At 45.6% G+C, this 25,053-nt stretch overlaps 1 protein-coding gene across 3 annotated transcripts in view; it reads right to left on the reverse strand.

The window, feature by feature from the left end:
• The window catches only part of SRGAP2 (SLIT-ROBO Rho GTPase activating protein 2), a 303,664-nt gene that overhangs the window by 31,994 nt on the left and 246,617 nt on the right, over positions 1-25,053 (reverse strand). For all 3 annotated transcript variants that reach the window (XM_038748678.1, XM_038748679.1, XM_038748680.1), the window contains exons 11-17: positions 20,594-20,678; positions 17,243-17,270; positions 15,560-15,587; positions 8,311-8,371; positions 4,235-4,312; positions 2,749-2,883; positions 688-793 (exon numbers count right to left, since the gene is read on the reverse strand). In XM_038748678.1, coding sequence (XP_038604606.1) covers positions 688-793; positions 2,749-2,883; positions 4,235-4,312; positions 8,311-8,371; positions 15,560-15,587; positions 17,243-17,270; positions 20,594-20,678 — 521 coding nt within the window. The remainder of the gene's footprint in view (positions 1-687; positions 794-2,748; positions 2,884-4,234; positions 4,313-8,310; positions 8,372-15,559; positions 15,588-17,242; positions 17,271-20,593; positions 20,679-25,053) is intronic.

The raw sequence follows: 25,053 nt of genomic DNA on the forward strand, positions 1-25,053 counted from the left end.
CCATGTAGCAGGGACAATCCAAAGTTGCCTGGAAGAGATACTCTTTCTGAAGAGCAGTGGGAATGTCTGCAGATCCTCTGGACTGTAAGCTCATTGTGGGCAGGGAACGTGTCTGTTTATTGTTATACTGTACTCTCCCAAGTGCTTAGAACAGTGCTCTGCACCCAATAAGAGCTCAATAAATACTACAACTCAAAATCTGGCAGCTCAGGGACATGCTAAAAAAGGATCAGGGCCATTCCACTTCATCACATGAAACTGAGAGTGTAGCCTACTAGATCAAACATGGGCGTGGGCGTCAGAAAGACCTGGGTTCTAAACCCAGCTCCACCACTTGTCTGCAGTGTGACCTTGGGCAAGTAGCTTCACTTCTCTGGGCATCAGTTATCTCATTTGTAAAATGGAGATTAAGCCTGTGAGCCCCAAGTGGGACATGGACTGTGTCGAGCCTGATTACCTTTTATCTACCCCAGCGTTTAAAACAGTTCCTGGCACATAGTAAGTGCTTAACAAATACCATACAAACAACTTCAAGACTGCTCTTGGGGAAGCCATTAGGGCGAGCAGAAATGAAGACTTCAGTCACTTCAAGTAGAAAGAGACACACAAGGTCTGGGGGTTCCGGGCCATGAAAACACATCTCTCAAACCTGAAGGTCCAGAATTGGGTCAACAGGAGGCTACTCACTGATTAAGGAAGGCAAAGAGGTATCGCATGACGATCAGAGTGGTTTTCGGCAGGACCAGGAGGACCTTGCGGATGTGGAGAGCTCTCTCTTGCAGGTTGTCCATGGCTGAAAAGGATAAAAAAAAATTAACTGGGTTATCCCTTCCCCTCCAGATACTAAAAGAGCTCAGAAGAATAACTCCACCACATCTGCAGGCAGAGTGAAAGTGAATGGGGGAAGAGAGAGAGAGAAATAAGAAAGAGAAAGAAAAGAGAGTGAGATAAGAGAGAGATAATTAGCCCAGTATCAAAATGTGGAGAAAAGGGTAGGATCTATGCTTCTAATAATAATAATAACAACATTTGTTAAGCGCTTACTATGTGCAAAGCACTGTTCTAAGTGCTGGGGTAGATACAAGGTGATCAGGTTGTCCCATGTGGGCTCACAGTTTTCACCCCTATTTTACAGATGAGGTAACTTAGGCACAGAGAAGTGAAGTGACTTGCCCAAAGTCATACAGAAGACAATTGGCAGAGCCGGGATTTGAACTCATTATCTCTGACCCCCAAGCCCGGGCTCTTTCCATTGTGCTACGCTGCTTCTCAAAGCTCCCCAAGGTCAGGGACCACATTATATGCATGTTCTGTGTAGTGTCTAGTTGCTCTGATGACTCAATCAATTATCCCTTTCCTCAATTCAGATTCCTTCCCACCTTCAAAATGGGTAAAGATTAAGCTCATCCATAAAGCCTTCCTGAGGAATTCAATTACTATTCTTCTAGCATTTGCACATCTTTGTAATTTGCTTTCAGGTCACAAAGGAACTACCAGATCCTTGCCCCCTTCACCTTATATATGAGATAATCAGGGAAGATACAAGGTAATCAGGCTGGACATAGACCCTGTCCCACCAGGGGCTCATAGGCTAAAATGAAGGGAGTGGGATTTAATCCCCATTTTACAAATGAGGTAACTGAGGCACAGGGAAGTTAGGTGACTGTGTGACAAGGTCACATATCGGACAAGTTTGTTGTACTGTACTTTCCCAATGGTACTTTCTCAAACTAATCCCAGCTCTGCCACTTGCCAGCTGTGACCTTCGGCAAATCACTTAACTTCTCCGTGCCTCGGTTACCTCATCTGATAAATGAGTATTAAGACTGGGAGCCCCGTGTGGGACATGGACTGTGTCCAGCCTGATTACCTTGTATCTTCCCCAGCGCTTAGTACAGTCCTGGCACATAGTAAGCGCTTAACAAATACCATAAAACAAATAAACAACATCGACAAAATACCCAGAGCCAGCAGACATGTTCCCTGCCCTCAAGGAGCTTACAGACTAGAGTCCAAGGCATGTTGGCTAAGCAAAGCAGTTGGGGACAAGGCTGCCGAGCTCAGCCTTGGGAGTTTCTAGTGGGACACTGTGAAAATAGAGGTGGAGGCAGCTCTATTCCCCAACAATCAGAGAAGCAGTGTGGTCTAGTGGATAAAACTTGGGCCTGGGACTCAGAAGAACCTGGGTTTTCTACTCCCAGCTCTGCCACTTATCTGCAATGTGACCTTCAGGAAATCACTTAACTTCTCTGCGTTACCTCATCTATAAAAAGGGGATTAAGACCGTGAACCCCATGTGGAACATGGACTGTGTCTAACCTGATTATCTTGTATATACCCAAGTGCTTAGTACAGTGCCTGGTGCATAGTAAGCACTTAAATATTATAAAAACCATTGGCATCCAATGGACAGATGGGCAGGCAATCATTTGGGAGTTTGTTACCACTTTTAAATGGAAAGGGGACCATCACCTATCCCTGGGAGACAAGTACTGAATTTCTCCATCTGAGATACTGTCATGCCGGAGGGGTATCTGATTTTATTGACAATTAAAACCCCACCCGCTCCCCCATCCAGCAGGTCTACAGATAGGCCGAGGAAGCAGAGTGGTAGCCAGAAAAGACAAACCTACTCTGGTGTGCAGGAGGAAGCAGATGTAAAGTCTCAGTGAAGATGTGGAGCCCCGGGCTGAGGAGAAATCTCAATTATTCTGCCCCTAGCAGGCCAACCGGAGGGACATCACTTACTGACGCAGGCGATCAAGTCGTGGAAAATGTCCTTGGGGAAGAGGGTGTGCTCCAAGCCCCGGAAATAAAGCTTCAATACACCCGCTATGGAGTCCATGTCATGGTCATTCTGGTCACCAGCCAGGGGATCCTCTCCTAGGACAGCAAGCCCCCACATAGAGGGAGAGAGAAATGAGAAGGGCATGTGGGACCCAGAAGTGGGTAAGGGAGGGACTTGGGGGAATCAAACAGAGAGGGGAGAGGCCCCTCTGAAGTCTGAAACGTCTAATTTTTTCTCCCCAAATTCCCAGTTAGAATCATGGGATTCCTAATACTAACACGAAGGAGGGATAAGGAGCTCTGGTGACAGGATCTGTTGGGGAGAACAGGAAGCTAGGGGTCATCCTCCAATTTCTGTTTACCAAGGCATGAGACCAGCAAAATAACCTCAGGTAGAAAGAATGTGAGAACAGGTTCACATACCAATGCCCTTCCCCCCGGCCACCTAGTGATTCTGGACTCTCTTAGAGCTCAGCTAAACCCACTTCCTTGTGCCAATTTGGCTCAAATCTTCCCTGCAGGCTGAAGTCACCTGCACTAGAATTAGCATCTTCTACTCTCAGAAGGGCCCCAGAGGGAGCGGATCCTGAGGGACTGAAGGATGAGGCCGGGAAGAGGAGTCACCCTTCTGGAATAGATCCTGCCCACCCATTTTTCCATCGGTGGGCACCTACTTAAAGGAGACCAAACATCCTGGAGCTCCCTATGGAAAATTTCATATCAGGTTTAATTTGATTTCAGAACAGGACCAACCTCAAATTGAAACAACATATATCCATTATAGTGACAGAAATTACCAAAGCTCGCCCATTACCTTAATAGCTCACAAGTTAATAAATGGGCTACGAGGAAGGGACACATTTCACTTGATATTAACGGCCACCGAGGGTTATGGATAAAGCAATAAACCGCCCAGATAGTTTACTGGGTGGATTTACATAAATCATCTGCTTTGAAGGAAGCTCAGAACAGCAAGCCAAAGCTGTGGTGAGACCCCAATTCCTTCATGCACTAGAAGCAGTGCTTCGCAACCACTAATGTGCAGACCGCTGGCGGGAATTTCTAGCAGTAGGTGGTCTTAGGAAAACCAGTTTAGGGGGGTCACTACTTTAGGGGAATGATGAGAAGAGTCGTTTGACTTGTTTATTTTGGATAATGGTCGGATTTCATAAAAGCAAAGGGTTGCTTTCAGTTGAAATTGGCTGTTCTTCTAAGTATTATTTCAGTTCTCCATCTGGGCCCATCAGCTATCCCCAGGGGGTGGGGTACTGGAGGTCTTTTCGACCTGAGGGAGATGTTTTTGTGTTTTTTATTTTAAAAAGTTGAAAAGGTCTGGGCAAGAGGGCTGGATGCAGAGCTACGAATGGAGACAAGGGACGCTCATGAAAGAGTGGAGCCTGGGAAGATCTCTGGAGGGCCGATGCTTATGTACAAATCCACTCCTTACCTCTCTCAAAGGCGTTTTTGATGTCATTCACTTCCACCTGGGACCCGGACACTCGGAAAATGCCCTCATGCTGCAGCCCTAGAAAGACCCCCAAGGGGAAAAAGTTAACATCACCCAATTGCAACTGCAGCTCCTCCAGAGTCAATCCCGTGTACATTCAAACAGTGGTGTTTATTGAGTGCCTACAGTTTGCAGAGCACTGTACTAAGAGCTTGGGAAAGTATAAAATAGAAAGTAGAGAAGCAGTGTGACAGTGGATACAGCACAGGCATGGTAGAAGGATCTGGGTTCTAATCCTGCCTCCGCCACATGTTTGCTGTGTGATCTTAGGCAAGTCACTTCACTTCTCTGGGCCTCAATCATCTCATCTGTAAAATGGGGGTTAAGACTGTGAGCCCCATGTAGGATAGGGACTGCACCTAAACCTATTAACTTGTATCTACCCCAGTGTTTAGAACAGTGCTTGGCACATATTAAGTGCTTAACAGTATCATTACTACAATTATTATTACGATACAAACTTTGGGAGACACAATTCCCGCTCTCAGAGAGCTTACAGTTGAGCAGAGGAGAGAGATCCTATCTAGAGGAGGCACTGTTGAAATTCCATCCCTCTGGAATCAGTCATCAATCAATCATGTTTTTGAGCACTTACTAAGTGCATAACCTGAACTGCGCGCTTGGCAGAGTACAACAGAATTAGCAGATACATTCCATGCCTATCACAAGCTTACAGTCTAGAGGGGAGACATATTCACATGAATAAATAATTTATAATATACAATTTACAGATATGTACATAAGGGCTTTGGAGCTGGTAATGTAAAATGGCCGGTGTTTTACCAGACAGAGGAAAAAGGAATACAAACAGCTTTTGAAAGATGCACAGCATTCAAAAAACAAAAAACAACAAAAAAACAACAGAAGGAAGTAAACAGGGGGAGTGTAATTACCTGACTTCTAATAGGACTTAAGTTGTCTGCTCCTCTATGGGAATGTTCAGCATATTCCCCACAGAATAACAGGCAACATTACAACACCATTAGGAGCAAAGTAATAGAGCCATATTAGTTACGAATAGAACACAGTATTCCGACGATATTGTTCTGACATGGAATGTAAACAGCAGGTGCTCTAACGGAAAGAGCCTAGTACTGAGTGATTTAACACACTCCCAGTGTAATCTCAGGCACCTAGTAGCCAGTGGTGTTCTGGTTGCCCAAGCAGTTAAGTAAAGCTTCCACTGTGCGAAAATTAACTCTGGCTCACTTGCCTAGAGCAAACCAGAAAGGCAGTGGCTCCAATAAAAACTGATACCCCTCTGGCTCTTCCTTCCATTGAATAATAATAATGATGATGATGATAATTATAACAACACTAGTTGCTAGGATAATCAAGTGTTTATTGTGCATTAAGTTCTGGGGCAGATTCAAGGTCATTAGGCTGGACACATTCCCTTGACCTACACGGGACGCACAATCAAAGGGGGAGGGAGAATAGGTATCTTATACTCATTTTAGAGATGAGGAAACTGAGGCACAGAAAAGTTAAGTGACTTGCCCAAACTCACCCAGCAGTTAAGTGGCAGAGCTGGGATTAGAACCCATTTCTGTGCTGCTGAGACAAAAATAAGGATAAGACCCAAACATTTCACCAGCTTCCAGCACTCTGGCATGTTTTCCCTAGAGTACATTTAATTAAAAACACAAAGCGGTTCTATATTGGGGAGTCATTTTGAAGAGTTGAGGAGCAAGCTCTGTGGCTCCAAGCTGTTGTCCGTCTCACATCTGGACCAGCCCAGCCCTCCAGATGTGTGATGGAGAGCTCCCCGACTGGAGCCTGGGAGTCAGAAGGACCTGGGTTCTAATCTCTGCTCTCCAACCTGTCTGCTTTGTGACATTGGGAAGTCACTTAACTTCTTTGTGCCTCATCTCATCTGTAAAATGGGGATTAAGACTACGAGCCCCATGTTGGACACAGTTCATGTCCCACTTGATTACTATACCCAGGCACTTAATACCATGCCTGGCACATTGTAACTGCTTAACCACAAGAAGAAAAAAAAATGTCCACACAGACAGCCAGTTCCTGATCTCCCCACAAATAATCCATGTGGAAAAAAAACATTGTTGGTTATGATTTTTAATAGATACAGATTAGGCTTTAATTCATTTTAATGTCTGTCTTCCCTGCTAGGCCATGGGCGGTAGGATTCAGGTCTACTACTTCTATTGCACTGTACTCTCTCAAGCACTTGGTGCACTGCTCTGCTCACATTAAGCACTCAATAAATATCAGTGATTGACTGACTGATGTGAGAGTCGATTCTGTTTAGAACCAGGTTGTGGTTATCCTTTAGCCGAGGGCAAGACACCAGATTTTGGGGGTAGACTTTTCTTAGCAGGAGGAGACTCACAGAAGTGGAAGGAACCTTCAGGTCCCCTTATGTTTCCCCCTGCTTCCCACCAGGCCTGCAACTAAACTACCCTGGGAAGGTAGGAATCTGAGGGAATGCAAAGGGAAGACATTCCATACCTCCTTTCGGGCATCCGTTTCACTTTCTTTTATGGTATTTGCTAAGCGCTTACTGTGTGTCAAACATTTCTAAGTACTGGGGTAGATGTGAAGTAATTACACTGGACACAGTCGCTGTCCCAAGTGGAACTCACATTCTAATTGGGATGGGGAACAGAAGAACTGAGGTTTAGAGAAGTTAAGTGACTATCCCAAGGTCACACAGCAAATATTTGGCAGAGCTGGGATTAGAACCAGGTCCTGATTACCACACCCGTGCTCTTTCCGTTAGCCTATTCTGCTTCCCTGGGACAGTTTCCCTCAGATCTAACTTAGTTCCCTCCTGCTGCCACATACACCCATTACTTTGGGTTCTAGTCTTTAATGCATATTGCAAGTACCCAGTGGCTAGCTAGGAATGACAGCAGGGCCAGTCCTTAGCAATTGCCCTGGCTCCAAACCCTTGGGGGCTTCATTCCTCACGGTCAGTGACGGTCTTCAGAGAGGTGCCACCACAGAGGGAGAGGGCAGGAGGTTGTATACACAGATTTAAGTTCCCTATGCCTCCATGCTAAGGCAGCAACTCTCCAGGAGAAATGAAATGCTCCAGGGCTCCAGGGCTCCAGGCAGTGGCACGCCTTTTGATGTCTTTTGTGAGTCTTCCTCATTAGTCGCTTGGCTTAGTGGATAGAGCACGGGCCTGGGATTCAGAAGGACCTGGGTTCTAATCCTAGTTCTGCCACATGTCTGCTGTGTGAACTTGGGCAAGCCACTTCACTTCTCTGGGCCTGTTACCTCATCTGTAAAATGGGGATTAAGACTGTGAGCCCCATGTGAGACAGGGACTCTGTCCAACTTGATTAACTTGTATCTACCCCAGTGCTTGACACATAGTAAGTGCTTAACAAGTACTGTAATTATTATTATTATTAGTCCCTCTTCCATCTCTAAACTACAGAGCCCTCGCAGCTGGCTGGTTGTCTCAGATGCCATGTCCATTTAAGTGACCTCATTTATTCAACCCAAAGGTCTCAGTGTTCCTCTCCCATTTATAAAGCTGCAGAAGGTTTGTGTGAGACATTTGTAACCTTCTTTTCTGGTCCAGAAATCAAGATGTCTACAGGTGCTATCTGCAGCACTGATGACTAAGACAACAAATATGGTATTCCCATGTTTATTTTATTTTATTTGTACATATTTATTACTCTATTTATTTTATTAATGATGTGTATATAGCTATAATTCTACTTATTCTGATGGTATTGATGCCTGTCTACTTGTTTTGTTCTGTTGTCTGTCTCCCCCTTCTAGACTGTGAGCCTGTTATTGGGTAGGGACTGTCTCTATATGTTGCCAACGCGTACTTCCCAAGAGCTTAGTACAGTGCTCTGCTCACAGTAAGCGCTCAATAAATACAACCGAATGAATTCCCAGTCACTGGGAACTAATGGACAGGTTGCTGTTTACTTACATCAACTCTCCAATGATCATTCTTGGAATTTTTGTTCTCATTCAGTTAAACCTGTTGGAAGGAAGGTGGTACCCAGCTGAGTTACACCTACCATGCCTGCTGATGAAGCGGATGCAGCTTTCCACCACCAAAGGAATTGCTTGACTTGAATCCTGAAGGATGAAAGAGAAATGCTAAATTAGCATCTGGGAATGGGGGTCATCCAGCTGTAGAAAATGCCACTTGTTTCAGTCCACCCTGAACCTGCCTGACCAATCATTGTATTTATTGAGGGTTTACTGTGTACAGAGCACTGTGCTAAGCTCTTGGGAGAGGACAGTACAGTAGGGTTGGTAGATACATTCCCTGCCTACAATGAGCTTATAATCTAGAGTCTCCAAATTCAGCTTCCGCTTGATATCCAGGTCAACACCCCCAAAGGAGGCAGACAGACCCAAAAGGGTTAAAAAAACAAGCTATAAAATGCTTTTAAGGTCTCATCTCCACCAAGAGGCCTTCCCAATTACGTCCTTTTTCTCCAACTCCCTCTCTCTTTGCACAGTCTATGGATTTGGATGTGTGACCTTTGGGCCTTTGGTATTCGCCCCACCCTCAACCCCACAGCACTTATATACTAACTATAAATTATATATTGTAAATTATTTGTTCATTTTTCTGCCTCCCCCTTCTAGACTGTAGGCTCGTTTCGGGCAGAGAATGTATCTAACAACTCTGTGGTACTGTACTCTTCCAAGCGCTTAGTAAAGCACTCTGTACACAGTAAGTAGACTATCAGCTCATTGTGGGCAGGCAATGTGTCTGTTTATTGCTATACTGTACTATACAATGCTTGCACACAGTAAATCCTCAATAAGCGCTTAATAAATGCCATCATTATTATTAATAAACATGACTGATTGAATGAATGAAAGTAAACCCTCAATAAAGACCACTGATTGAATAAGGTGAATCCCGGGTGAGAATCAAATATAGTGGATTACGCAGTGAGTTGGCAGTTTGGACAGCTGGGTTAGAGCTGTGACTCCCCCGACATGTGTGACCATGGGTAAGACTCTTAGGCCTCAATTTCCCCATATCTACAATAGGACGAATAATAACCTCTGACCCACCCTCCTTCGTGGAAATGTTATAAGATCAACCATGACTTTAGACGGCTTTGGAAAAATATGCAGCCCAAGAGCCCAGCACTCAGTACAGCGCTCTGCCTTCAATACCAATGATTGACGGCACTGATTGGTTGACTGAGTAAAAAGTATTATTTGATGAACTAGTCCAACATAAAAGCCTGCAGTGTCCTCTAAGAAATCAAGCTGAATTCATTCAAAATCAACTTGAAAAGACTGACTGCCTGTTACAGAGTAAGTACTTAAAAACCATAAGAAAAAAAATCACATGGATAAGGCAGAGGAAGGAGGGAGGCTTTCTGGACAGAGATGGATTAAATGGGACACTCATCAATCAATGGATCAATCAACTGTATTTACTGAGCACTTATTATGGGCAGAGCACTGTACTAGGCATTTGGGAGAGTACAACACAACAGAATTAGTGGACACAATCCCAGCCCAAAATGAGCTTACAGTCTAGAGGGGGAGAGAGACATCAATGTAATTGAAAACGTATAATTTAAAGACATGTACATATAAATGCTGTGGGTTTGGGGCAAATATCAAATGTCCAAAGGTCACAGATCCAAGTGCATAGATGACACAGAAAAGAGAGCTAGCCAGGGGAAACGGAATTTAATTGGGGAGGTCTCTTGGAAGAGAATGATAATAATAATAATAATGGCATTTATAAAGCACTTATTATATGCAAAGCACTGTTCTAAGCGCTGGGGAGGTTACAAGGAGATCAGATTGTCCCACGTGGGGCTCACAGTCTTAATCCCCATTTTACAGATAACTGAGGCACAGAGAAGTTAAGTGACTTGCCCAAAGTCACACAGCTGACAACTGGTGGAGCCAGAATTTGAACCCCTGACCTGTGACTCCAAAGCCCGTGCTCTTTCCACTGAGCCACATGGCAGGGCTCATTAGGCTAGGGAGCCCCCTCCTTTCCCCTGGTTCTGAAAAACCGGCTACTAGAGCATGGGCTTGGGAGCCAGAGGGTCATGAGTTCTAGTCCCTGCTCTGCCATTTGTCTGCTATGTGACCTTGGACAAGTCATTTCACTTCTCTGTGCCTCTGTTACCTCATCTGTAAAATGGGGATTATGACCATGAGCCCTACATGGGACGGGGACCGTGTCCAACTTGATTTGCTTGTATCCACCCAGCGCTTAGTACCGTGCCTGGCACACAGTAAGTGCTTACGAGATACCACAGTTTTTATCATTTTTCCCAGCAGGTGGGTCACCCTGGGAAGGAAGGCTAAGGGGAAAGCTGGCACAGCCACCAGCTGTCAGGAGCAGTTCCAAGGAGGCTGGAGTATGCCAGGGTGGGGCATTAGCCCAGGATGGCCTGGAAACCCAAATGTTCATATTCATGACTCCAAAAAGCCCATCTGTTTCCCCAAGCCCCTTCGGATACCATGCCCAACCATAGCTGCTTAAGCCACTTCGGTGCCGTTCATCTTAACCTGCTTTTTTAGAGAAAGATCTCTTGCTCTCTAAATCTGAGAGTGATTACGAAGTCCTTCATTGGCTCTGGTCATGTAGAAGAAAAAAACTATTCTATAATGACCTGTCCTCAACCAGGATTTGCATCCCCCTATTGAAAGCAGGAGCTGACACCGAAGCCACCTCCTATCAATCACATGCATTGAGTGGTTACTGCATGCAGAGCACGGCACTAAATGCTTGGGAGAGTACAATTTAACAGTTGGTGGATACGTTCCCTTTCCACAACAAGCTTATAGTCCAGAGAGGGGGACAGAAATTAATACAAATAACAGATATGAACATAAGTGCTGTGAGGCTATGAACAGTGTTGCTGTTAAAACACTAAAATCCCCTCTGAAAGTTCTCACCTGGATTTAAAAAGTTTATAGTTCCTAACCTTAAGCAAGTACCAAAATTTTGCCACTCTCAGCCGTTTTTCACCAGCCTACTCGCCTAGCCGGGGCCATGGTATATAAAATCAGCATTCTTTACTTCCTACTTGATGTAAATTGGTATTGTCCCTGGGCAAGAGGGCATGACATAGTGTTAGTAGTATAAATGGCAGCACTGAACTGATGCTACGGTCTCCCAAAGATTCATGAAACCTGAGAATGAACCACTGAGACCTCCCTAGTTTCCATTAACCAGGCTGGGAGCTGACCTGCCACAGAGCTCTGACATCAGGGCGGAAAATAAGAATTCTGACCTCAGGAGGACTAGTCAGGAAGACACAACCAATGATTTAAAACAGGAAGGTCACAGACATGCTTCAAAGGAGGGGGTGATTGTTTAAAAATCTGGATGGCCTGGAGCCCAAGCCCTCCTCTTACTGTCCGAATCCTTGGAAACTTGAATCCTTAAGCGCTTAGTACAGTGCTCTGCACACAGTAAGTGCTCAATAAATACGATTGATTGATTGATTGGAAAGAGCACAGGCCTGGAAGTCAGAGGACCTGGGTTCTAATCCCAGCTCTGACACTTGTCTACTGTGTGACTTTAGGCAAGGTGCGTCACTTCTCTGTGCTTCAGTTCCCATCTGCAAAATGGGGATTCAATACTCATTCTTCCTCCTACTTAGACTGTCAGCCCTATGTGATATTGATCATCTTGTGTCTACCCCAGTGTATAGTTCAGTGCTTGGCACATAGTAAGCACTTAAAGGCTATTATTATTATCATTATTATCATTCTCACTCTGGGATCAGAAGCAACATAGGGGATGCTGTAACTCTATGCAACCATAATAATAATAATAATCGTATTTGTTAAGCTTGTACTATGTGCTAAGCACTGTTCTAAGTGCTGGGGTAGATAGAAGGGAATCAGTTAGTCTCATGTGGGGCTCACAGTAGTCCCCATTTTCCAGATGAGGTAACTGAGGCACAGAGAAGTTAAGTAACTTGCACAAAGTCACACAGCAGACAAGTGGTGGAGCAGGATTAGAACCCATGTCCTCTGACTCCCAAGTCTGTGCTCTTTCCATTGAGCCATGCTGCTTCTCATAAGACCCAGACAGACCCATAAGACAGACCCTTAAGACCCAAACAGAATCCACTGCCATTTCATTCACACTCCTAAGCAAATACCATCATCATCAACTCTCACTGCTAAATCAGAAGCAAATGGTGTGAAAATCGGGGCTTACTCAAACTGTTCCCCATTTCTACTGCAGAAATGAGCGTACAGTGAAACGAGAGACTGTGATTAGACCTGTGGTGAATTTTCTGACTTCAATAATGGGGAAACAATGGACGACCCTTCCAAGAGAGGTTGAGGAGCTTCATTCTGTGGGAATTTTTTTAAAAGGGAACTGCAAAGTAATAATGGAGCATTTAGTATGTGCTTATTATATGCCAAGTGCTGGGAGGGATATAAGAGCATCAGGATGGAAAAAGTTCCCGTCTTACATGGGGCTCACAGTCTAAGCAGGTGGGACAACAGGTATTGAATCTCCCATTTTCAAATGAGGAAGCTGAGCTCCAGTAACTGGGTTGGTTATTAATAATGGTATTTAAGTGCTTTTTATGTGTCAGGCACTGTTCTAAGTGCTGGGGTAGATGCATGATAATCAGGTTGGACAGAGTCCTTGTACCACATGGAGTTTACAGTCTAAGTACAAGGGAAAACAGGTATTGAATCCCCATTCTACAGTTGATGGAACTGAGGCATAGAGAAGTGAAATGACTTGCCCAAGGCCGCAAAGCAAGCAAGTGGCAGAGCCGGGATTAGAACACAGGTCTTCTGACTTGCAGGCCCGTGCTCTTTCCACTACGCCACACTGCTTCCCATAAATGCTGCTGCTCATGAATCTCTTTGGGATGCTTTGAGATCATACCTAACTGGGATATTCTGTATCCACCTATCGCTTAGTACAGTGCCTGGCACATAGTAAGCACTTAAATACCAGAGTTGTTATATTATTATTATTATTATTTTCAGGATCTCTGCCACTTCTGACCTTTAAGAACCTGCTCATTTCCCTAAATGACCTATCACTATCTGATTCTAGCAGCCAGCTATCCAACCCCAACCAAACATAATTATTTACTTGTTGGACCTAGATAACACCTTTTTATTCTCCAGGTCTCTATTCCCTTCCCACTTCCATCTAAGCAGGTGTGCGCTTCAGCTGGAGAAGTTCAGAAATTGGGGCAGCCATTCTAAGACAAGCCATTTGCTTTAACTATGACACAAACCCAATGCAAATACACTCAGCCTGCAATCGCTTAAGGCCCACAGAATGCCAGACGGGTGACATCCCTTGGGACAATAAGCCCCTAACCAAGAGCACACAGAAGGAATCAGCCTGATCTGTCTGGCTCCAATCTCCAGATCGGAGTCTCTCGCAGCCGTTCAGCTAGAAAAGAGATTGTCTGCCTCAGCACGTATGCTGCTCCTAGAAGTGGCTAGAAAGCAGAGAGAGGGGGGAAGTGAGAACTCAACAGAATGAAGCTCCGAATCCATTATTCTCTGCACCGGACGGAGAAGGCTAAGCACTCTGTACTCCCTACTTTAAGATATGATTCAGTCTAATGTTTATTAAACCTATTCAATAGAGATGCGGTACATATTCCCTGTAGACATTTCAATTCCCCTCGGGCCTTAACCTAAGGAGTAAGCTTGAGGTGCTTAAAAACAAACAGCAGCAACCCCCAAAAATTAAAATCCATGTTTTTAATCTGGTTTGATATTTTCACTGATATAAGGGAAAGGAGGAGGAGAAAAAAAAAAGAATCAACTGACTGAATACCAGCCAACAACTGACTCAGCCTTAAACCGATGATCTACTGAGTTTCTTGACAATTCTAAGATTTGACAACTAATCCTAAATCCCTAGTTTACCGGCTTCCTTGATTTTATCTCCATTCCTGAACATCACCTAGCAATTCCTAAAAACACCTTTGCCCACAGAAACTGTTTTGCAACATGTGCTTCTCATTAGTGAAAAGCTACAGGTTAACCTTTCAGGAGCAGGAGCTGTTTACTCTGCTCCTGCACCGGATCTTTCAAAATGCCGAGGGTCAGAATTAGCTCTCTGCAAATTGCTTGCATGACCTAGGTGGCAGGTGATTTAAAATGTAAACTTTTAAGGGGTGGGGGTCCAGGTTGTGTGTGCGTTTTACAATCTCCAGGACCCAGTGGATGCTTAATAAATATTAATCACATACCCAAATCAAGCTTCAGATTCCTCATAAGACAATCAGAGAAGGGGAAAAAGTACACTGAGACTGACTGGTTCCACAAACATAAAATAACGGAGCTGCTGTATCATTAAGGGCAATATAAGCATGTGTAAAAAGTCCTGTGGGAAGGATGGTTGATTGCGTGTGGAAATCAAGGCACTGGGCAGAAAAAGACTTGCTACAGTGTGCCTAGAATCGGGGTCAGAGCTAGGATCAGATAACTGGTCATCCCCTCCCCGGTCACTTAGATTGTATCTTGGGAACGAGAAATCCTGCTATCTGGATCTTAATATTAATGTCTGTTTCCCCATCTAGACCATACACTAGTTACGGGCAGAAAATGTGTTTACCAACTCTTACTGGGAAGCAATATGGCTTAGTGGACAAAGCTTGGGCCTGGGAGGCCTGGGTTCTAATCCGGGCTCCTCACTTTTCTGCTGTGTGACCTTGGGCAAGCCACTTAATTTTTCTGTGCCTCAGTTCCCTCTTCTGCAAAATGGGGATTAAGACTGTGAGCCCCAGGTGGGTCAGGGACTGTGTCCAGCCTGATTACCTCCTCCAGGAGGCCTTCCCAGACTGAGCCCCTTCCTTCCTCTCCCCCTCGTCCCCCTCTCCATCCCCCTATCTTACCTCCTTCCCTTCCCCACAGCACCTGTATATATGTATATATGTTTGTACATATTTATTACTCTACTTATTTATTTATTTTACTTGTACATATCTATTCTATTTGTTTTATTTTGTTAGTATGTTTGGTTTTGTTCTCTGTCTCCCCCTTTTAGACTGTGAGCCCACTGTTGGGTAGGGACTGTCTCTATATGTTGCCAACTTGTACTTCCCAAGTGCTTAGTACAGTGCTCTGCACACAGTAAGCGCTCAATAAATACGATTGATTGATTGATTAGCTTGTATCTACCCGCGGGCTTAGAACAGTGCTTGACACACAGTAAGCGCTTAACAAATACCATTATTATTATTATCACTATTGTGCTCTCCCAAGCACTTAGTACAGTGCTCTGCACTGTAAGCATGCAAATACCATTGATAATGATCTTACCTGTTTCCTTATGGTAGAACTGCGCCTGCTGCCGATCCCACCGAGCCCAGAGAAAAGAAGGAAAACAAAAACGAAAACAAAACAAGGATAGAATTAGACAAATGTCCCACTAAAACCCAAGATCAAAATGCTACTTGCTGTAGGTTTTGAAACCCCCGCCCCCTCCACACACACACACACACACACACACACACACACACACACACACAAAATCTCTCTCTTTCTCTCTCTTTTCCCCCCCCACCCAACCCAGACAAAAGGGACTTTACAATCTTCATTCCTGGCAGGAAAGGTGGAAGAGAAATCTCTCAAGGTGCCTTCAAATTACAACTCCTAACCATGACACAAACACAGGGCTGGATACAATCTGTGGCCACTACTTAACACCCATCATTCTAAATGCAGGATTAGTGAGACTTGGTGCTATTATGGCATAACCAAAAATCCCTGGAAGGCCTTCCTGAATGAAGGAACTGAGACACTGGACTAGGTCTCCAGGATAGTGACATCTCCTGCTGCTGAGTTTTTTTTTTTTAAAAAAAGGGTGAGGCATCCACCCCTTAGTTGGGGTTAAAGTGGAGGCCTTCTGGGAGGCGGGGAATGGATGAGAAGACCTTTGAAGATATTTGCCAATTTGAAGATTCTTAAATAATCCGCATTAAGAATTACATTCTGAGGAACTGACAAACCAGGAAAGAGATTAAAAGAAATAATCTGTTTTCCCTGGAGCCCACGAAGATTAGTGTATTAGACTTTTTTTTTAACCTGCCCTGTAAAACAATGACAGCCAAATGAAGCCATTACGCAATAAGTCCACAATTATAAATGGCCTCCTGATTACTGTTTGCGTTGGCAGGTATACGTGGCTGATACTCTGGGTGGAAAGGACAGTCCCTGCTGAGTCCAGCTTGCTAAGGCTCTTTTCCTTTGTTTACATCTGTATCTTTCTGTGCTGTTCTTCAGGAATGTCAATAGTCTAAAAGGCAGGGTACCTTACTGCAGCCATACCTTGTATTCTACCTTTTCCCCCTCCACAGGCTGACTCCCACCTCCCCCCATCAAAGGCTTTAAGGTGTTTGGGGGGGCGGAGGGGGAGAAAAAAGCCCTTTAAATCTGGCGGGTCTAGGAGACTTCATCAAGCATGGACTCGATAAAACCCTGCCTGCTCCAAAGCCAACACCACACTGCCTGGACTAATATTTCATTACTCGTGGCAGCTGCTAATTAAGACCTGTCCCTTTTCCCTGCTGATGAGAAACAGGAAACCTGCACTGCAGCCAGATCATACCCCCCCACTCTGAGTTGTGCCAACGCCTTCCGATCAGCTCCTCCCTACCCAGTAGCTAAATCTGGAGCCCCTGAATGCGCGGATTTCTTTCATTCATATGTAACTGCATCCGGCTTGGTGAGCTGGGTCCTTTTTTTAGAGCCACTCGAGCCTGACTTTTGGTGAGTATCACTGCCTGACCCTGAGAAGATTCCCTGTGAGCCCCAGTTCCATTTCAGGCCAGATGGGGTCAGCAGGGCAGAATGAAAGAAAGAAAAATCCTTTGCCTTGAAAAATCATCGCTCTTTGGCTCCTTTGCCTTGAAAAACCATCGCTCTTTGGCTCTTTCCCCCCCTCCCCGTTCCCACCATCCCCCCAACCCAGTCGCCAACCACCTCGAGTAGACACACACTTACCTAGCCAAAGAGCAGTCAGTCCTCTGACCTGTTGGGAAGATGAAGACGGAGCACGGGTTATGGTTGTGCTGGGAAACCACCAGAAATGCTAGGGAGGGATCTGAGAATTGCCAATTATGGAGGGAAACCCTATTTCCAGGAAAAACAGTGTTCTGCCCTCCAAGAGCTACTGCTATTGAGCTACACGGTGGCGGTGACAGTGGAATGGGGGGATCTGGGGCTGGGGCAGGAAACACATAAACCAGGATGGGCAGCTCTGACTCTGAGCCCTTTCTGGGCAAGTATTGTTCCTGACAGGAATCCCTGGGCAGCTAATCTGTCAATCAATCCATGATATGCACTGTGTGCTTACCTTGAGCAAAGCACTGTACTAACCAATTATAATACATCTACTAGAAGCAGCGTGGCTCAGTGGAGTCTCAAGAACTCTTGAGAGTCAGAGGATGTGGGTTCTAATTCCAGCTCTGCCACTTGTTTGCTGTGTGACCTTGGGCAAGTCTCAACTTCTCTGTGCCTCAGTTAACTCAACTTTAAAATGGTGATTATGCCTGTGAGCCCCACGTGTGACAACCTGATTATCTTGTATCTACCCCATTGCTTAGAACAGTGCTCGGCACATAGTAAGCACTAAACAAATACCATTATTATTATATGATACTCTCAAGGAGCTTACAGTTTCTCCTGCCCAAAACAAATCCAGGTTCTCTGATTTTGGCTTTTCCAAGAGAGAAACACATGAGACCAAGGTGGAAAATGCCCTCCAAATCAGAAGTCTATGAACTGGATGGGAAGATTATGCCTCTCAAGGATGCCGAAGTCCTTGGGAAGCAGCATGGCTAATGGAAAGAGCACGGGCCTGGAAGCCAGAGGATCAGGTTTCTAATCCCGGATCCGTCACTTGCCTGCTGTGTGACCTTGGGAGAGAGTCATGTAACATCTCTGTGTCTCCGTTTCCTCAACTGCAAAATGAGGATGCAATACCTGTTCTCCTTCCTACTTAGACTACTGTGAGCCCCAAGTAGGACAGGGATAGTGTCTGGCCTGATTAACTGGTATCTACCCCAGTGCTTAGAACAGTGGGTGACCCATAGTAAGCGCTTAACAAATCCCATTAAAAAGTCATTTAACAGAGGTTCCTGAGGAAGTAGGAAAGAAGAGGCTCAGATCAATGTGGCAAGAGAAAACCGTGAAAGAGTCAAGCATACCAAAGTTTGGGGAAGAATACGCCTTCCCATAGTTGCTTCTACTCCTAGAAAAAGCATCTGGGGGAGAAAGGTGTTCTGAGGAGCTGGGAAAAGGCATTTTTCCTTACATGCTACTAATGGCGTATTGCAGAGAAACACGTTCTGAACAGAAACTTCCTCCTCCTGACACCAGCATCTCATTTATCAATGTTCAGTTTTCATTTGCAAAAATATTATTCTGAGCCATTATTTTTAACATCTGTCCCATTTCCATCCTAGAATATTCATATCCATCAATTATCCAGCTATGGCAACATCAAGGGCTCTTGCATTATGGTGACAATCACAGGCAGAAGCCAGGGACATAATTACTTGCAGATAGAAGACCTGCTATGGGTGGAGGGTGGTTGTGTGTGTTTGTATTTACTGCTGGGACTTGTCTTTCGATTAGGGAAATTTGCAGGCATAATGAACGGTCACCTAGTCTGTTTCCCAAATCTCAAACATCACCCCACCCCGATCTGGATGCTGTGTTTAAGTCTGTTTGACCTAAGGAAACTCAGTTCTAACTTGCTTCAAATATTCTAGGTCCTTCCCTCTTTATGCTGTTCTAGAAAAAAAGGCTTTTGTCAAAAAGTGGGATTGGCTTTTTTCAGCCTGCCTGAATCCCTCAGGAAGGGGTAGGGAGAAAAGCCATCCAACAAGCTCTGTTTGCAGAGGGGAGACTATGAGTAAGAAGCAAAACACATCACCTTGCAGATCTAAGGAGTGGGAAAAACAGACCCCATAATACAGCATTTCTTAGAGAAGCACCTAGACAAACAAACAGCTCTGCTAGGACAGATTCCCATTCAAAGTCAGTCTCGGTCAAAGGACTGAAGAGGGTGCGGAGAAGAAACACTCACATACCTATATACACACTGTAGATAACATGCACATTCACAGCCTGGAAGAATCACAGGATGAAGAGCAAGAGACTGCATCTGTGCAGAACTGACCTCCAACGGAAGGTTGAAGTCCCCCCTTCACCCTCCCCTTCACCACACCAATTCTCTCACCGTCCAATAAACACAAGAGCAAATTAAAAGGGCGGTTACAATCTCAAGGGGAAATGGGGCGAGGCTGTCAGGAGTCATCTCCTGACCCGAGAATCTCATTATTCAGGGGAAGCATCGAGGGTGTTGACGAGGAGATAAATGTTCAGAGGGAAATAAAAATCAAAAGAAAACCCTTTCCTCGCTTTTCCACTCCCTGCCTGGCAGAGGCAGAGTAACAGCCGAGTGTAGAGACATACACATACCTCAGGCTAAGAGCTTCCTGAGAACTGAGCATTCTCTGGGCTCTACTACCATCAGTGGTATTTATTGAGCGCTTACCTTGTGCAGAGCACTGCACTAAGTGCCTGGAAGAGTATAATACACAGAGTTGGTAGACATGCTCCTTGCCCACAATGAGCTTAAAGTCTATCCAGAGATGCTGCTTTCATCCTGCCACAGGTCAGAAGTTGGGTCACTTGACCAAATACAATGGAGGCATTAGAATGGAAGAACATGGGCTCCAGGCAAGCAAACCACTCTAGTCTCCACACTCCTTGTGGGCAGGGATGGTCTATACCTATTCTTTTGTACTGTACTCACTGAAGTACAGCACTAAATAAATACCACTGATTGATTGCTGATGGATGTCTAGCTACATCCTGGTATGTAGCGCCCTGCCAAATCCCCTCCCACCATCTCAGGGAAGCCTGCTCTCCGTTCTTTGCGAAGAACCAACGCAATTTGTCTTCAGGCTCCCAATTCCCTTCTATCATCTCCACCTGGCTCAGTCCTGAAGCCACGAGAAGAGAAGCGGCTGGCAGCTGTCAGAGGCTGCCTGACAGTAATAATAAATCACCTCGGTCTCCCCTGATTCTGGAAAGAAGGGGGAGGGGGAAACGGGTGGAGAGTGAATACGCTCCATTTAAACAAATAGATGATGCACATTAGTGCTTCATTAAGCATTCGCGTTTTGCCATTACTCAAGCCGTCATTTGGAGAGCATGGTCCCGCACCAAACAGGCTGGAAAAATAAATTCAGAAAACATAACCACATCCACCTAGCATCGCTTAAGCCGGAATGGCTGCATGTATCCGGCTCCCTCGATGGTCAGAGGGCTTCCCACACTCACTTTCTCCTAGGGTCTTCTGGAGGAGATCGTGCTTGGCCTGCAGTTTGGTGATGAGGTTCCTGCCCTCCAGGTACTCCTTCATTTTCTGTGGGAGGAAGAAAGACGACATATCAACCATGGCCAGAAAACTTTGACCCTGGATCTCCCGAACAGCTCCCCCGCGTCCTAAGCTCTCTAAACTTTCTAAATTGTAACCTCCTTGAGGCCAGGGATCACATCTTACCAACTCTATTGTAATCATCCAAGTGTTTAGTGCAGTGCTTTGCACAAAATAAGCACTCAATAACTAACTCCCATCCTGCACTTTAGGTTCAATCTCCCCTACTCCCTCCACCTCCACCTGCCAGGCAGGCAATTTTTCAGTCATTAGGCAGCAGCATTCCTATTTAAGAGGGCACTGGCCCCCATAATTACATGTTTTCGATTATGGTATTTGTTAAGTGCTTACTATGTGCCAAACATTGTGCTAAGTGCTGGCACAAATACAAGATAATGAGGTCTAACATAGTCCCTGTCCCATTCTGGGGCTTACAGTCTAAGTAGGAGGGAGTGGAAGTTAATTCGCATTTTACAGATGAGGAAACTGAGGTACAGATAATTTATATGACTTGCCCAAGGTCACACGGCAGAGAAGTGGCAGAGTTGGGATTAGAACCCAGGTCCTCTGACTTGCAGGCCTGTGCTCTTTTCACTAGGCCACACTGCTTCTTCCAGCTAGCCATCTTGACCATCTTCTTCTCTCCATCTCACTCTGCTCTACAACATGTCCACGCCACACCCACCCAACATGCCCTCTAGACACAATGAGCAGCTTGGAAATCAAACAGGAGAGGCAGAGAATATTCAATTTCCTTTAGGCCCACTGCCTGACTTTTATAGGCCTGTTGCTTAATTTAGTCCAGTCAGTCAGTCAACTGTATTTATTCATTCATTCATTCATTCAATCGTATTTATTGGAGCACTTATTGTGTGGAGAGCTCTGTAGTAATCACTTAGGAGAGGACAATATAATAGACACATTCCTTTCTCCACAACCAGCTTACAGTCTAGAGGGGAAGATATACATAAAATTACACATAGGCACATAAGTACCAGGGGGGCTGGAAGGGGGGGATGAACAAAGGAAGCAAGTCAGGGCCTACGCAGAAGGGAGGGGGAGAAGACAAAAAGAGGGATCAGTTAGAGAAGGTCTCCTGAAGATGTGCCTTCAATAAGGTTTTGAAGGTGGGAAGGGTAACTATTTCAGATATGAAGATGCAGGGGCGTTCCAGGCCAGAGGCAGGATGTGGGGGAGAGAGACTGGACAGAAGTACAGTGAGAAGGTTGGCATTAGAGAAGTGAACGGTAGTAGGAGAGTAGCGAGGTGAGGTAGGAGGGGGCAAAGTGATCGAGTGCTTTAAAGCCCATGGTGAGGAGTTTCTGTTTGGTGAGGAGGAAGACAGGCAACCACTAGAGGAAACATGGCCAGAACGTTTTCGTAAACAATCCATTCAGCACAGTGAATCAATCGTATTTATTGAGCCCTTACTGTGTGCAGAGCACTGTACTAAGCGCTTGGGAAGTACAAGTTGGCAACATATAGAGACAGTCCCTACCCAACAGTGGGCTCACAGTCTAAAAGGGGGAGACAATCAATCAATCAATCGTATTTATTGAGCGCTATGTGCAGAGCACTGTACTAAGTGCTTGGGAAGTACAAATTGGCATCACCTAGAGACAGTCCCTACCCAACAGTGGGCTCACAGTCTAAAAGGGGGAGACAGAGAACAGAACCAAACATACCAACAAAATAAAATAAGTAGGATAGAAATGTACAAGTAAAATAAATAAATAAAAAAATAGAGTAATAAATATGTACAACCATATATACATATATACAGGTGCTGTGGGGAAGGGAAGGAGGTAAGACGGGGGGATGGAGAGGGGGACGAGGGGGAGAGGAAGGAAGGGGCTCAGTCTGGGAAGGCCTCCTGGAGGAGGTGAGCTCTCAATAGGGCCTTGAAGGGAGGAAGAGAGCTAGTTTGGCGGATGTGTGGAGGGAGGGCATTCCAGGCCCGGGTGATGACATGGGCCGGGGGTCGATGGCGGGACAGGCGAGAACGAGGTACGGTGAGGAGATTAGTGGCGGAGGAGCGGAGGGTGCGGGGTGGGCTGGAGAAGGAGAGAAGGGAGGTGAGGTAGGAGGGGGCGAGGTGATGGACAGCCTTGAAGCCCAGGGTGAGGAGTTTCTGCCTGATGCACAGAGTGAAGTATGGACTGGAGTGGGGAGAGACAGAAGGCAGGGAGGTCTGCAAGGAGGCTGACAGAATAATCGAGGCAGGATAGGATAAGTGCTTGGGTTAATGTGGTAGCAGTTTGGATCATCATCATCATCAATCATATTTATTGAGCGCTTACTGTGTGCAGAGCACTGTACTAAGCGCTTGGGAAGTCCAAGTTGGCAACATATAGAGACAGTCCCTACCCAACAGTGATGGAAAGGAAAGGGCAGATTTTAGCAATGTTGTGAACATCGCTAGGGAACAACACTACCATGCTTTCCTTTGGGCTGAGCCTGGTCTGCAACGCTAGTGTTGCTTCCCTTTTCGAGCCCCATAAATGCTTTACCTTCTCCCCAACTCCCGCCCCATGCCTCGAGATCCCTGTCATGATGCAGGGAGAGATGTTGGTCAGTCCTTACAGATTCCTGTCGGTGACATCTGTCAGTTATTACGGCTGATGCAATCCAGCCATTCCCCGCACCACCCCCTGCAACGACGCGAATTCCAATACACCCGAAAGGACCCCTGACAGGCCTGGCGTATTTCAGCTCCAATTACAAAGCTGGGTTGCACAAGGCCTTTCTCTGAAGCCCTGTCCCAGAGCAGCCTCCCAACCTCCCCTCCCCCAGCCCGCATTCACACTGGATGCTGCTCTATGCTTTGGAATTTCTGAGCTCCCGGTTGAGGGAGGGGCTGCTCCTCAATCCCCCTTTCAATTCCCCACCCCCTCCTTCCCTCCTCCCTCCACTGGCTCCGGACGTAAAATGAGGTTATGGAAATGAGATTCCATCATGTGTCACCGGCAGGCAAACACACAATCTGCTCCGACAAACAAAAGGCAGCTACTGCACCGTGCTCTTTGATTTAACCTTGCTCACCCCACGTTGCACTGTTTCCCTGACTGCTGAGAATTACAGGAATGGGGAAGGGAGGGGCCTGATGGACAATTTACTTCTGGTAGGGGTCTGGTCATCTGTCCCTACAGAGGACCACTTGCCCGCAACTCCTCCCCCACTTTCCCATCACAGACCGCATTTCCAAATCCAAAGTCATTACCTGTTCTCCCCGCAACCAGCCCTTTCCCACAGTTCGTTATTTATAAAGGATCCTGTCCAGGTGGGTGGGCAGATAGCTGAATTCCCCTTTCCACATCTCCAGTCCATCCTCGAAATATCTTTTAAGCACTCATTAATCGGTACCCATGCCTAAAAACCTGATACGGTTGATTGCTGAAAGCCAGAAGCTATCCCAGATTCTACATTTACATTGGAACAAACCTCGCTCCAAAGACAGACGCATCCTGTCATCCCAGCATCCTATGCCTCATGTTCGGTGAGCTTAGATATAGTGTAACCTTTAGGGACTTGCTATTCAGCCCGCCCTCAACCCCATAGCACTTATGTACCTACCCCTAATTTATTTATTTATATTAATGACTGTCTCCCCCACTAGACTGTGAGCTCCTTGTGGGCAGGGAACATGTCTACCAACTCTGTTATACTGTTCTATCCCAAGCCCTTAGTACAGTGCTCTGCATGGAGTAAGCGATCAATAAATACCACTGACTGACAGATAGTGTATGAGCGGAAAGAGTCTTAATGAGAACTTGGAGAGCAGAATTCATTTTATTGTCCCTATCTCCACTTGATGCCCAAATGAAGTCAGATGACAATAGAAATTGCCAAGACTTTAGAGTTGGATGTAGAAATGAACAGAAGCAGAATTGGATGAAGAGGGGATGGAAAAACAGTACTTGAAAAGTGGGGGGGGGGGGGGGGAGAAGAAGGACATGTTACCTAATCTAGGGTGAGTTTGGAGAACTGGGCTGTATTCTTGTGCCCTCTTGGCAAACTTGGGAAAGCAGCCATTTTACTTCTCTGGGCTATGGATTAACCATATCGAAAATGGTAAAATAAAAATTATTATTACCCTTGCCCCTCTCTCCCGTCCCTTCCCTGCTCCAAAGGAATATCATGTGGATAGAGGAGGCAACAGATGGGGAAGGCTTCTGAGCTCTTTGGAAAAAGAGTGCTAGAGATATCCAAGGTACGATACTATTATTACCTTAGCCATTGGAAGCCAGATGGTACTGGGTCACCTTGGCAGTGGAGTGGGAGTCCCTGCTGCAGGGACTGGAAACAGTAGAGATATGGGAAGAAAACCACAGAGGCTGGTTGTGTTCAATCCTAACTTACAGAT

Source organism: Tachyglossus aculeatus, chromosome 7 (assembly GCF_015852505.1).
Source record: "Tachyglossus aculeatus isolate mTacAcu1 chromosome 7, mTacAcu1.pri, whole genome shotgun sequence".
Taxonomy (NCBI): Eukaryota; Metazoa; Chordata; class Mammalia; order Monotremata; family Tachyglossidae; genus Tachyglossus; species Tachyglossus aculeatus.